This window comes from Tuber melanosporum (genome assembly GCF_000151645.1).
Source record: "Tuber melanosporum whole genome shotgun sequence assembly, scaffold_103, strain Mel28".
NCBI classification, from domain to species: Eukaryota; Fungi; Ascomycota; class Pezizomycetes; order Pezizales; family Tuberaceae; genus Tuber; species Tuber melanosporum.
Genome location: NW_003298759.1, coordinates 251,970 through 267,252, shown reverse-complemented (window position 1 = coordinate 267,252; position 15,283 = coordinate 251,970). Strand labels below are relative to the sequence as shown.

General features: G+C 47.1%; 2 protein-coding genes; one reads left to right on the top strand and one right to left on the bottom strand.

Moving 5' to 3' along the window:
- Nucleotides 1-1,744: 1,744 nt before the first annotated feature.
- Nucleotides 1,745-3,930, top strand: GSTUM_00000194001 (uncharacterized protein; the record flags this gene model as incomplete). XM_002835327.2 has 3 exons in its annotated part: nucleotides 1,745-3,091; nucleotides 3,148-3,256; nucleotides 3,320-3,930. The coding sequence occupies exons 1-3, from the start codon at nucleotides 3,008-3,010 to the stop codon at nucleotides 3,928-3,930; spliced, it is 804 nt and encodes a 267-aa protein (XP_002835373.1). The 5' UTR covers nucleotides 1,745-3,007.
- Nucleotides 3,931-8,651: 4,721 nt separating this feature from the next.
- GSTUM_00000192001 (uncharacterized protein) lies at nucleotides 8,652-9,169 on the bottom strand (the record flags this gene model as incomplete). XM_002835326.2 has 2 exons in its annotated part: nucleotides 8,652-8,992; nucleotides 9,060-9,169. 2 exons carry the CDS (start codon nucleotides 9,167-9,169, stop codon nucleotides 8,845-8,847), a joined length of 258 nt encoding a protein of 85 aa, XP_002835372.1. The 3' UTR covers nucleotides 8,652-8,844.
- Nucleotides 9,170-15,283: the final 6,114 nt, after the last annotated feature.

The following is a 15,283-nucleotide window of genomic DNA, read 5'->3' as shown; positions in this document are numbered from 1 at the left end:
AAAAGTCCGTTTGTAAGAAGAGCTTTTTTTCCTCCATGTCTATTTTGTTTACTTGGGTTTCAGGGGGCAGGGAAGATCATGTTCATGAAACATCACTCGGTGTATAAATAGATTTGGGGCGGTAATTGGTGGGGTGTTTGTCTACCCCACGAGATAGCCGTTTGAGCGGGGTTTGACTCTCGATGCTACGAGGCAAGCATCGGCACGGCGTAGGCGATTGAGAAAGTGAGGCAGCTATGGAAACATACCGATAGGCCAAACGAAAGCTCGGGCATGTGGTTGGGTTCGAAACCATACTATCTCACTCGAGTCCCGCCTTAGCTTGAAGCGACACATCAAGGGCGGTGGGCGATAATATTGGCTACGGATAAGTGCCTACGCCGTCGCAGTGGCCTTGCAACCAATATCAGATGAGTCACAGCCGCTCCTACCACTGCCTGACCCCCACCGACCATCAAAACAAAGAACGGGCACAAACGACAGAGACAGAACCCCAGGCATCATAACAAGCTGCCATGAATCACTAGCCTCCAAGACTAGACCGAGTGATTCACTTCGCTTCGTCCTCCATTACCTATTACCATTGTAATGACTCCCCCGCAGCCACCACTATTGCCCACAAAACAAGGTACTATACGCCAACGATACCGGTAAGCCCAGGCATCTCCTCCCTTCATGTTTTTCCTACGACCTAGGGATAGGTCTTTTCGCGCAGCTCGGATGGGGCTTCCTTCTGGATGATGGGTACTTCTTTTTAATGATTTCGTTTGGGCGGGTATTTTGTTTTAGATTCGCTGGGTCCCGCCATTCTAATGCGTGCTTTACCTGGGTTTGGATTTTATTTTAGTTTTTTATATTTTTGTCCTGGGGGGGGTTGGGGGTAAATACTTCCCTCAACAGCGCTTGGGGCTAAAGGCTCGTTTTTTTTTTTTTTTTTTTTTTTTGGGGGGGGGGGTGCGGAGAGCTGGCTGGGCTGGGGTAGTGGCATTGTACCGTATGGCATGTTGAAGGGATGCCGGTATTTGGTGGTTGAAGGTTGGTTTGGCATTCTCTCGTCTAGACAGCTGGTCAGTTTGTAGCTTTCGCTTGGGGGTGATGCAAGTGTCTACGGGCAACACAAGACAAGCCATAGCAAGTAAAAAACAGACGTGGTTGGTGCCCTGCGGTGACAACCACTTGCGGTGGCATTCTTGGTGGTTGAAGCTCGCGTGTTTTCCGCCTCTATACTCCCGTAGATCTGTCTTGTGCGCGGGCGATCATGCCAAGGCACCATGGACCACGCGATCAAAATAGGCGAAACTTTCTTCAAAGTTACCAGCCTATCCATGGATCAATAAATCAGTCAACCAATCGGTTAGCTGACCACTGCGCGCTTCTCGAGAACATCGCTAATACGGAAGTAGGCAGCTCCAAATGGGAAAACACAAATTTAATTTCCCCCACTCCAAAAAAAGAAAAGGGAAGGAGAAGAGGAAAAAAAAATACCCGCTCGGATGGCCCGGATGAGGAATTTTCCTCTTTCTTTCCCATGTCGGGAGATGAATGAAATTAAGTGGAAACAGGAAATATTTGCTTAACTTTCACATGGCCATTCATAAGGTATTCGGACGACTCGGTGCCAAGACAGGTATTAATAAATGCCAAGGTATCCGGATACTTTATGAATGGCCAAGCTAGCCTTGGAAACAGCCGCCCCTCAGGTTTTTGTGAAACAGTTGAATTCATCCCTTCATCGCATGTGTCTATTTGCTGGTAACTACCAGTTGAGAAATGGGGAAGGAAGGAGAAGAGAGGGGGGATTCCTGGGAGGCGCGTGCAGAAACTGTTTTAACCCTAAATGCTTCCTCTGACTCTGATGTCTACCTCATGGGCTTAGTTTGAACGGCACTTGGGGAGTAGGGTCAACGTAATTGACTGGAACAGGAGGTAGAGAATCTCGTTTCACGCACCATTTTCGGATCTCGAGAAAGAGCTAGGTCCACCCGTTTAAAGGCGAACCTTGCTGAGCGCTATGTGATCCGTGACGTCGATCATCCTGCGGAATTCTGGTGGACTTGACCAGCCACGTATGGCTGGAGGGGACGAGAAAAAATAATAATGGTGGGGTTGTGGTTGGTCAATCGTGTACTGTACAGTACTCGTACTATACCGGGTACGACAATCCGCTCTCCTTTCACCAAACACCAATCGGTTAATCGACTCGTTCGCGATGGGAGTTCCTGTTATCATACCCCTAACAGACCGTGTTTCCAACTACTGTCCACTGGGGTTCCTTCCAGTCTGTACGGTACGTGTTTTCAGCCGCCACAGCCGGCGCCTCATGAGGCTTTACCTTGTGAAACAACCAATGGATCTCTCCCATTGCTAATGATACCATTGGGTCCCAATCGGTATATTTGCCTAAAACATTGGAGCCGGCGACAGCTCCTCTTTCCAGTGCTGTCCAGACCATTTACGCCTAGCTCCAGGCTATTCTCAAACCTCAATGAGCCTCCGTACGTTCCCGCCTTTTTATTTCCTTGCTATGGAAAGTGATCGACTTAGTTCCATTGTCCTGGGTCCCCTTCACGGGTGTGTGTGTGCGCATGGATGCCATTGCGCTTGGGATCTGTAGGCATTGTCTTCAATTGCTTCGTGGTGGTGGTGGAGGTGGTATATATCGGCATTCTCCAACCCCCCCTCCACCATCTGCACTTCATTATTCCTGCACCTTCCCTTCACACACACCACACTTCCGGAGTTGAGCTCTGGGCTATTTTTTTTTTTTTTTTTTTTTCGCTTCTTTTTGGGGCCTTTTGATATTTGCTTGTGGAGGTCTTTGAAAGTCTTCTAGTTTCCTCTTCTTTTTTTCCTTTTGACCTTCTGGATACAGGGCTCTTTCTTCCCCACTAAACATACACACATACATAAGATACAAATCTTCAAACTTTTACGCAGAAGAATAACGGATATCGTGAAAAAATAACTAGAATTACAATCATCCCCTGCCCACATACGACAATACAGGATGTATGGTCCTACAATCAACCTTTTCCAGCTCGCTGGAGTTGCTGCCATGACTTTAATTTCTGGTGCTCATGGGCATAGCTGGGTGTGTATTCGCCTCTTCAAAGTCTTATGAAAGGGTTCTGCTAACGGATGTACTAGATTGATGGTCTGAAGGTAGTCTCCGGCGGTAATAGTGGTCCTTTCCAAAACACCACTACTACCAAAGAAGGCCCACAAGGTGCGGGCATTGGTTTCATCCGTGCTTATCGTGAGTTCCCTCCACCCCGCTACCCACATATTAGGAAATCCATGCTAACATATCTTCTTCCAGAGGGCCACGTCGACGCGACAGCAGTCTACCTGATCACCACCCCCAAACTCGACAGTAACATCTGCCGTCCCAGCCAGCAACAAAACCCCACCACCAACACCCCCAAATTCCCCCGCGTGAGCGCATCCCCAGGGGACTTCATCCAGGGCACCTACCTGGAAAACGGACACATCTCCAAACCCGACGCTGCTGACGGCACTCCCGGCACAATATACTGGTTCGGCACCGCCAACGCAAAACCTGACGATACCCTTGCGAACGTCAAGCAATGGACCGTCGACGGGAAGGGCGGCGACGGCCGCGGAAGGCTCCTGGCGAACCCTAGTAACTTCGACGACGGGAAGTGCGCCGAAACGAATGATACTCCGATTGCCAAGCAGCGCAAAGCTGCCGGTGGTGGTGGCGCGTGCAAGAGCGTTTTCAAGCTTCCAGAGGATGCCAAGGTTGGAAGCACATTCACGGTGTACTGGGTTTGGGATTATAGCAACCACTTCGGTCCCACGAAGAAGGGGCATACAGAGTGGTATACCTCTTGCATCGATATTCAAGTTGTCGCGCCGAAAGGGAAGAGGTTCTGGCGCGGGTCAGCGAAGTTCAGAGCGAGATTGTGAGCGGTATCTTCTCCCTTGTTTACTCTCTTCATTTCCCATTTGGCACATAGAGTTGCTCTTCTGGTATATACTTGATATCTTCGCCCTGCTCGCTATCTCTCGCGCAGTTGAGTGGGCTTCTTTTTTTTTGTTATCATCATCTGCATTTTTTTTCTCCTTTCTTTCTCTTTCCGATTGTCCGTTTTTGCATTTTATATAATCTGGCGCGGTACATCTCCCCTTTAATGGACTCTACGAGAACATGCTGTATTTTTCTTTTGTACTTTTAGTTTCTCCTGCATTTTCGTTGCTTTGCATCATGCTGGTGTTTGTGGTTTTTTTGTAACACATAACATAGATATCATTATTAGCCTTGCTTATATAAAAATTATATCCGTGTCATGTGATCTTGTCCTGGGCCGGAGTGGAACGTGACTCGGAGAAGCCAATGATACTTGGGTGATCACTCGGCTGACATCACGAACAACTCGTACGAATCTGCCGACGTCAAGGATGTCTCTGAGTACCAGTGCTCGAGTACATATGCCTTCAGAGCGGTGTACTTATTAAATGCTAACTGGATATTCTGTGAAGTCTCGTTTGGGGCCTTTTAAAGGAAATTTTTCAAGTTGGTCAAAACGGAGCGACATTGGTCCCTTTGGGGGGGGGGTATAACCCGGAGAAGTTGACTGATCGGATGCCTATTTTTTTCTCCCCTTAGGGCCAAAGTTTTTTCAAAAGCTTACCGGAAGGACATAATAATTATTATGATAGTCTTATATTTGCGTATGATATGATAGACATTGCCTGAGTGGAGAAGCCCTCCTGGACCGTGCCAAAAACTTAAAAGTTTCCCGGAAGATGTGATGGTTGATGGTGTGGATTTAGCCAACCTGTGATAGAACGAATTTTTCTGCTAGATATTATGTGGTTGATGCTTGATTTTAAGCGATGGCGATTTTGTGCTGGTTAACACCGTTTACAATACCGTATGATACTCGTACTCGTATCGTGCATCTGTCGGGGTAAACACCTGGACTACCATGGTGGAACGTTCTCGTTGCTTCTATCGTTCGGTTCTCATTTTGCACGGTGCGGCGAAAAACTTTTCGGGCGATGACGTACTGGGGCACGCTAGCGTTGAATAAATTTTCCGTCCTCTCTTCCTTCCCTCCTTTCCTCCTTTCCTCCTTCTTTCCTTACTTCCTCGCTTCACTCCATTCACACCGTGTAATTTATCATACCTATAGTATTCGATTCCGATAATTGACATCTCACACAAGGTTTTCAAATATGAGTATCCTCTCTCTTCCAACTGAGCTCCTATGTTATATCGTCGAAGAGTTTATCCACGATCCGGCAGATGTCTTTGCCCTGCTGCGTGGCAGTAACAGACGCCTGGCACCGGCGTTAACAACTATTCTCAATTCTTATGCTATCCGGCGCGAACATGCCCTCAATGCCACACTTTGGGCTGCTTTCTATCAACACCGGGACTTTTTGAGCATGCTGATTAAAGAGGGAGAAGGGATTCGGATCTGTCACCCCCCTCACTTGCCGCTGGATGTGGCCCACGGGGAGTTGTTGGATTATGCTATGAAAAACTCGCGAAGCCTTCGGGTGCGAAACTGCCCCTACAACGATTGCACTATGCTCCAGTGGGCAGTATCTTCACCGCCACATGTTCGGCTTGAGAGAGTAGGGAAGATCGTGAGATCTGGAGTCCGCTATGGAGAAGAAGCTTTCTCTCGGATAAAGTGGGGTCCGTCAGGCCACGGCTCTGACGAAGACCTCCGGGATCTGTTGCACAGTGCAACTCTAGATCTGTTGTTGAGATATCTGCCTGTGGGGGGGTTGAACGCTATTCTCTCGAGTTTGTCTCGAACCTGGGTTTTCCCAATCTTAGAAGCTACCGAGGCGGGACATGGCGGGGTTGTTGAACTCCTCCTGCAGAATGGTGCCCAGCCCGATGTCCATGAGGCTTCTAGTCGTTTTACTGCTTTGCATTTAGCTGCTCGGTCTGGCCACACTGGGATAGCTAGCACTCTGTTAGAATACGGTGCAGATATTAGATTTTGTGACGCAAGGGGGAGGGCACCGTTGCATTATGCCATACCCATGAAGCAGAGCCAGATGATCCAGCTTTTAGCTGCCGGTGGAGCAGCCTTGGACGAACCTGACTCGATGGGGAACACACCCCTTAGCTTGGCTGCTGAGAGCGGCGACCCCACCATTGTCGAGACGTTGATTTTTTATGGAGCTGATCCTAATAGACGAGGCTGCGAGGCTTCATACCTCTATCCGTGCTCGCTACCGATACATATTGCCGCGGAACGGGGCTACTCAAGTGTGGTCGAGGTCTTGGTGCGTCTAGGGGCAGATATAGAGGCGCTATCAAGGGAAGGTACCCCGTTGATGATCGCAGCAAGCATGGGACACGATGAGGTTGTACGACTGCTTATTGGAAAAGGTGCCAATACGTACCTTACAAATCATGTGGGAGCCACTTTGATCCACATTGCCGCTGAGGCGGGTCACGAAAAAACGGTGGCAGTACTAGCAGAAAGGATGGGTGAGAGGTGCATCAATTCGAGGGATAACTGGGGAAATACGCCAATGCACCTTGCCGCGTCAAATGGCCATATCGCAGTCGTAAAATTTTTGTTTGGCTTAGGTGCCGACGTTAATGCAGTAAGATCGGATTGGCGCTCTCCACTTTCCCTTGCAGTAGGCTTAGGATCTCTAGATACCGTTTCTACCTTGTTAGACCTTGGAGCAAAAACCTGCACGTGACCCGTCGAATTATGAAAGAAATCGAGAAGACCATCTTGTTAGACCTTGGGGTAAAAACCTACACGTGACCCGTCGAATTGTGAAAGAAATCGAGAAGTTCTTCAGCCGGAGCGTCTCATTGAAAGTGGCGCCTATCCGATCACTTGGAATGGTGAGGGGAGTATGGTGCATGTTGTCTGGTCAGAATATGGGCTCAGGATTAAACTCTTAGTGTATGAATGAATAATATTTTCTGTTTCATCTTTTCATTTCACACTCTCATCATTATAATATTATTGTGCTGTTGTACAAAAGCGTCTAATACGGCGAAGCATCAAACCGAGTAACGAATGCCTAAACCCGTGTATCCTCTACCATTGACATATCTACCCATTGGTGAGATTTATATCGTTTAGATAGTAATTTTTTTATAGTCTAAAAGTGAATAGAATAATATTATAGTGCAAAGAAAGTGATTTTTTAAAAGATATTGGAAATTAGGAGCTGGTGAGGTTAAAGGTGTTCAGTTCGAGATTACTAGGATAAAACTATAGCATATTTGGATTGTGATACAGAAATATACAAAGTATCATACCGTATCATGTGAAAAATTATTCATGATACCCTAAGAATTTAATTCTAAGCCCAACATGATGGTTTCCCAGCTGAATGAGTGCCAAAGCGTCCCCCGTTGCGTCCCCTATGGCTATGCCCTTGGTGCTGTGACTAGACGGCATGCAGCATACCCCACCTCACAGAGCACCGAAGAACCCAGTGCCCCCAACCGTCCGGCCCGCACCCAAGGACGGACGGACCGGACGCTCGGGTTCACCGGAAGAATCGTTGCCTCGCCACAGTCCGCTTTCTGCTTGAGCAAGCAGTGGACGTCAAACCGTTCGATGTAGACCGAAATACACCCTTGCTGATTATTGTGGTGCTGGTGGAGGATTGTGGAGAGTTTGGGCTTTTGTGTAGATTTTTTTTTTTTTTTTTTTTTTTTTAACGGGTCGGTCGGTCGGTCGGTCGGTTTTTGTTCTTCGGCCTCGCTTCAAGTCGCACGACCCGAAGGTAATGTTTGCAAGGTGGTACGACGTATTGAAGAAGTTTGGGTTATTCAAAACGGGGGATGCCCACCAGATGTTCTTGCACAGTACCGGTATGGTACCGCACATGGTTGAAAATGGCAGTTAAACACCCGTAAGCTTGAAACTACGGTGGTGTATGTACTGTATGATATAGTACCTCTCATATGAGGGATACGTAAGCAGTGAAAAGTTTTCTGACACTCACTCTATTGTCTACACATACAACACAAGATTCTCTCATACTCTTCAGAGCCATCTCCATCCGCTGCGTAAAACCCTGCTTCAATCATTACCTCTGCAACAACCGCCAGTTGTATCTCTATCTACCTCAATTTCCAACTCACTTTTTTCAGAGCGAATCATAATTTATGATCTTCCATGTTGTTCAAGCAATCACTCCTCGGTACGCTTGTCTTACCCCCCCCCCCTCCCTCAACTTTCTACGAGGGTATAGCCCCTAAATATTGTCATATTTTAACTACTATAGCAAGGGGGGTTCGTCTAGCGCAGGCAGAAGCATGGAATTGGGTACGATGACTACCCTATTCATCCCCTAACCCCTGTTAGTGGAACACCAGTCCATAGTAAAATATCAAATATAATACTTGGGGGCTATCTCCGTATACCTGCTCCGCATGGGCTATATATCCCCTTTGCCGAGGTTGTGGTTGGGATGAATAAGGTTCATTTGGTTTTATAGTGGGTGTTTTGTTTGCAGGCTTTCGCTCAAGGGCTTTTTTTTTCTTTTTCGGGGGGAGGGGTATGTTTTGATTTGGGGATATGGATTCATTTGGTGAAAAACATTTAAAACATTTAAAACTTCTCATATATATGTTCTAGCATAGTTGTAGTTGTTTGTTTACGGTAGTCTTTGTGCATTGGGTTGGTTGTATGATAATTCCACTGGGTACCAGCCACAGAGTATCCAAACATTCCAGTTCAGTTGTAGGAAATACCCGGAAAAAAAAAAAGAGAGAATAGAGGTATTTGTTCAAATGTCGCATTTCCCAATCCACAAGCTAGCCAGCCAGCCACCCAAAACTCCCCCCCTTCCATTCCGCTTCCACTTCCTCTTCAATCACTTCCCAGAACCACCCCTCCCAACGACGACAACCAAAGCCCCGATCCCAATACCGACAATCAAAACCATGGAGAAGGCTACCCCGCAAAGCACATAGGACCTCCTACGCTTCTGCTTCTCGCGAGCCAGCCAAGTATCTTCATCCCTACCCTCCCCCACCAAACCATAGTCAGCAGAATGCGCGGGATGTGTGTGTGTGGGTGGGTGCGTACAGTGAGATGTTGGACTTTGAACGTTGCGTTCCCTTTTCTAGATCTGGGGGACCGGCGATGCGCGCTGCGTGGTAGAAGCGTTGGTAAAAAGTTGGATCCGTGTCCGCCATTTTGGTGGTGAATGAATGAATGAATGAATGAAGGAATGGAAAAGTGGACGATGTGTTGGGAAGGGAAGGAAAGAAAGGTAAAAGAAAAAAAAAAAAATGAACGAAACGAAAACGAATGTGAAAAGAGAAGGAAAAAAAGGAAAGAAAATAAAACAGAAAAGAGGGAACTAAAGGATTGGGAGAGAAAGAATGGGGGAAAGGGGGGGGGGGAAGGAGGAGGGGATGGCTATGTATATGAATGAATGAATGAATGAATGAATGAATGAATGAATGAATGAATGAAAGGAAGATGTTTGAGTTTAAGTTAAATAAGCACCCATGTTTTCAGTGATATGATGTTCGGGGGCTTGCAGGGGTTTTGTTTCTTTTCTTTTCTTTTCTTTTTGCCAGGGTGAGGGATGTTCCGTTGGGTTTCTATGGATCAATGTGAGACAGGAGTACTTTTAATTTTTAATTTTTAATTAAAAAATTTTTTTTATTTTGGTTCCAGCGCGAGTACCGTAGCGTACAGTACAGTACTCGTATAGTACAGTACAAGTATTTCCATGATGGCTGCCGAACCACATGTGCAAGTACAGTACTGTACTGTACTGTAGGTTACCGTACCGGTACGTACAGTAAAGGTAACATGGCACAACCTGCTGACGACAAAAAGTCGGCGGTGGAATTACAATGTTCCATGCATGCATCCATTTTTTTCCTTGACAACTCTGGCGGAATAAATTAAAGCTAGCTTAATTACAGCACTTAAACATATCCACCACGCAACATCTACAGTACCGTACTGTACGGTTCGCCCAGGCGTCGTAAGTCTACCGGGCGCAATGGAGCTTTATTGTAATCTTGTTTTGTCAATTATGCGCTCGTGCTTGGATTACATAAGATACCTCATTCGGTTGGTGGGGGGGGTTCCGGTTGTGAGGTGAAGGATTGTCCGCTCAAGTTAACAATACCTTCTACGCGCTTGGTTATTGGTCGCGTGGGATGGCTAGTATTAATAGTATTGGCAGGTAGGCGCCCGGGAAACAAGGCGGTTAAGCTTAGACTAATTGCCAGGAGATGGGGTTGAAGTGATGGATGAGCCTGGAATTCAGACTACAAGTACTGTACTGTACTGTACCTATTTGGCAAAGAGGCAAGTAACTCGACCGGTACGGTGCGGTACGGTATTGATAATTTGAGCCAAGATGAGGTGATTGGCTGGCAGGCTGACTACGCTCAATTACCTTTAATGTGTAGTACCCATGCTGTAATTAAATTGCAGAGCGTTGAGACCGACAGATGAGCTGTTACTCCGTTTAATAAGTTAGTCAGCAATAGCGCACCCTTCTTGAGCTCGAGACGGGTAAGGGGTTGGTTGGTGGTGTCCGATTATGATACTACGACCGAGGACGCCATCTCGGGGGCGAATCGGCGCGGAGAATCTGACCAGGCCGGTTCTTGTCCGATCCTGCGAATCGACTGTGTGATGATGCCTCGTTGGTTTCGTGAGTATTAGTATTACTACTCGCCATAGTGGGGTGTCGATAGGCGATGTGGACCGTGAGGGGGTCGCTTGCTTTTGGTTTTTGTCGGATATATGACGATGGAAAGCTGGCTAGCGTATGTCCCCATCGGGACCTATCGTATGATACCACTTTGGCACGTTGGGATTTGGGAAATGGTCAGAGGCATGTTTGATGTATGTAGACGCTGCGAGCGCCATGAGTACGGTAGGGCAGGTTTCAGCTGAATCTATTATCTCAAGAATGTACCGTATAAAAAAAACACACACACTTTCTTTCCTTGATCAATACCGTTTCATATGCTTCTTGATATCACCTTATATCTTCCATCTCCGATTTATTGTCCACCACCTCCGACATTGGTATCATAGGTCTCGCAGGGTGAGTGAGCGGTTGTGCGGATGGATGGAGCGGGGGTGGTGGTGGGGGTCTTTGACGGCTTTGGGGGGTATTATTGTGAGGGACATAGTGTGTCTACTAGGGTACGGACGTTATCGATGAGACTGACGGGGGGGGGTTCACGATGTCAAAGCTTCTTACCCTTCCTACCATACTATCACTCCCGCCAAATTAAATTATTTTTCATGATACTTCTGACTGTACGAGTGTGAGCCCCCGGACTCGGAAACCCTTGTCCGTCTAATGATTAACTTCATTACCCGGGTGCGTATCATGCGTGCGGTTAGGGTTAATTGACTCGAGCCGGTGGGGGCGCGGGGGGTAGATGGGGAAGATACAGTGCTTGACGGGGCAGAGGGAGAGTGGGAGGTGGAAAGGAACATGTATGAAGAGACATGTCCTGGAAATCTGGCTACATGCCGCTCCGAGTTGGAAAAGCTACATGTGGTTATTGCCGTTGCTGGTGCCATTGAACGCGCTTCATGTAACTTCTGTGGATATTGGTGTCGATTGGCTCACGCTTCGTGGAATCATTTGGGAGCAGTCGGACCGTAGCATCACCAATCTAGCCTTTCCTAGGACGGGCATTTGGGTGTTGAGATTCCTGATTCGTGTGGAATGGCCGTGGGTTGATGGTATCATACTGGCGTTTAAGAGCTCGGGGGTATTAGCTTGCGCTCCATCTCGGGGAAATGCAAATCTGATCCGGATTTGATTTCAATAAGCAGCGTTTGCGGAGAAAATTGAGAGATTTTTTTGGAAGTGTTTTTGAATAATATACAGTAATATACATAGTCGTGGACTCATGCCGGGGGCCGGAATTGTGGTACTGTACCATAAAGGGGAAATATTTTCGGGGCAAATTTTTTTTTTTTTTTTGGGGGGGGGGGTTGGTGGAGCAAGAGATATTATAGTAACCTCATTGCTATCCTATCACTAGGAATACCATGGGATTAAACAATATCAGCTACGGATTAGCAGCGCAGTTGAGAAAAAAACGGGACTGGCAAACGGTGATATTGTCCGACAGCAAACTAAATACCCATCGTCGTTTTCCTTTCCTCCCATTTTCTCCTCATCTCAATGGCCAGAAATAACACGCATTTCATCACTTGAGGGACGAATGGTGATTGATGGTGTAGGCTGTGTTCCAGGAACTGGGAAAAAAATCATGACGAATGGGATGGCCTCGCTCGTGTGTGGTTTCTCATCTCATGTTCAAAATCCTCTGAGTACTAACCGCTTCACTGAGGAGGGTTTGGATTTGATAGACTATTGGCGGCTACAGCTCTCTGTTTGAAAAGTTGGAGAATAAAAGTGGCTTATTCTCAATTTACGGAATTGATCGTGGTTTTTTTCTTTACACCCTCCAGCAAAGCAATAGTGCTAGTGTCCAATCTACACTCTACCCTCACCCCCCCCCCTAGTAAAGGGGAAATAGAAGAGTTTGATAATTTACTTTTCCTTCTGCTTCCTGAACATTGTCCTCGTTGCTTAAATAATTGGGTGTCCTTGGGTTGTGGTTAGTGGAAAAAAAAGTTTCCTGGTCTAGGTATCTGGGCGCCTATCACTTTGTAGTATTCCTCTTCCGCATTATACACACTTCTCTTGGGGCCCTTGACAAATACCGGTAGCATAGCAGCATAGTGAACTGAAGCAAATGGGAATTGAGGATTATGGAGTAACTATAGGGAAGTTATGGTGGCGAGCTTCGTTCTCCGTTCGCCATTCCCCAAGATAACAGTAAGCGCAAGGGCATATATAAAACGTAACAGAGTCGTCCCGGTCTTCCATGGATACGACTTGTATCTTTTTCTCCCATGCATGTTCCCATTTTCTTGAGTACCTCCGTGACAACAAAAAGAAGGGCAGGTCGTGAGAACCTTCTCCATGAATCACAATCACCCCAGAAGAAAAGGAACCATCTAACTTATAGCATTCCTGTAACCACCGCGGCTGGCTACGAGGCACTACCTTCCCTCGGCTCTAAGATCTTCTGGGCGATCAGAAACATCGCACAATTAGTTGGTATTGTTTCCTCCAATTTCTGTTTTTGTCACTCAACCTTAATCTTTTTACTTTACCGTTATAATAATTTTGCTGTTATAGTACCCCACCATACTGCTAGTGTTAAAGGTTCTGGGTGGACATAGAATGAGTGGAGTTGCTTCGGGAAGCTGTAGGAGTCTGGTGGGTCGTCTGGGAGTATAATGGATTGTTGCGGAGCGTTAATGATTTACAGATGGGATTCCACAGACTTGTCTTTCCATTGTTGCCATCGGAGTGGGAGGGGGAATATGGACATGTGCGGGGACATAGAGATAGGTGTGGTGATATATGGAAGGATCAGGGTGCTTTTGCTTATGCTTTATTTATACAACTGTCTTTAACGTTAGAGCAATGGAGAGGCAAGCGAGAGGACTAAGGAGCCGTTTGACGTTACGGCTTTGCGTGGTTACCAACCATGGTTTGACCACAAAGCTTGTAAACTGACCAATCACGGCCCCTTAAAACTGATTATGTTAGCGAGTTTTTAGCTAAACCATGGTTGGTATAATTGTAACCACGGAAAGCCGTACCGCCAAACAGCCATTAAGTTGTTTACCATATCCATCTATCTTAGCACACAGGCCCCAAGCAAACCCTCCCACTCTACCATGTACGGTACTGCGGCGTAGTCTATCTCCCGTCCGGCGGACGCCCGCTTAGAACATACCATAGGACCTAGCCAGGTATACAATCCGGAAACCGTCCCCCCAGACTCCAACGGCCCCACACAACAGCACAGAGCCGGGAAACCGGAGATACAAAACTTATCAGATACCAGAAGAAACATAAGGGCAGAGTAAACAATAGTGAGCTCTAGAGCATACTTGAGTATGATATGGTGACGGGAGTAAGTCTAGGGGTCTGGTATTCCAACAGCACAGCCCCACTCAACCCGGTCCCTAGTTCACCAGAACGACCTACGCAACGCCCTCTATTGAGATTTACGATGGAAAACATGGGAGATACCTGGCATTGAAATACGTTACAATATTAACTTATGGTCATCAAGCAGTACCTTGCAAGTTGTGCTGGAGACGTGTCACATATTAGTCGGTACCCCCCCCCATATGATTGGATATCAAGTGTCATACAACGAGCCTCATCTCCCCGCTTCCTTCAGCCTTGCCCATACAAGATTTTAACTCCCACGATACCCTTACAAGCTATCATACCATCTCTATAGTCAAACGATACTACAGACGGAATATCATGACGCAGACCATAAATGTCAAGATCGGGGGCGACGACGATATCCAGAGTGGCAGCATAGCGGGTTGTTTCAACAACACAGTCCATAAATCAGACGAGGATGTAGAGATTCTACGCTGGCTCTCTCCACTTGAGCCAAGTAACAGGCATCAAAGCGTGCGTAATGACCGACTCGACGGTGTCGGAGATTGGCTTTTGAAAACAAGTGAGTTTCAGGAGTGGAGGAATAATGAGGTGGAGCCGATGGGGCTGTCCTGCTTTGCAGTGGGAATCCGGGAGTCGGAAAGACTTATCTGAGATAAGTGACGGAATTCCTGAAAGGAAAGGGAGCATTGCTGACGGTTGGAAATACTAGTTCCTTGGTGATCGACAGCCTATGCGATCAGGCGGGGAAGGGGGATCTCGTCGTTGCGGGCTTGTACTGCGACTTCCATGCTCAGCAAGAGCAGACAGTCCCAAAAGTGATGGGGGCTATCCTAGGACAGCTGGTAGGCAGAGGGGAGATCCCAGATTATCTGCGCGAAGCATTTCATAAAGCAAAAATGGAGTTTGGTGGCAGAGGACTGCGACTTGCGGATATAATGGGAATGCTGAGGATTGCTGTTCCTTCGCTACCTCAAGTTTTCATCTGCATTGATGCACTTGACGAATGCTTGCCGAAGCAACTGCCGGAGCTTCTTAAGTCACTGAGAGATATAGTTCGGGAGTCCCCTAGGACACGAATATTCCTCACCGGTTGGCTTCATGCCAAGGAAGCTGTTCAAAGATATTTCGGCAAGGTGTCCGTGATACCCATCAGCCCTAACACGGATGACATTAGGAGTTATCTGGAGATGAGGTTTGACGGGGACACCAATCCAGAGGCGATGAACAATGATTTACGGGCGGATATTATTAGAATTATCCTGGAAAGAATATCCGATATGTAAGAGCATTTATCACTCCCACCCTG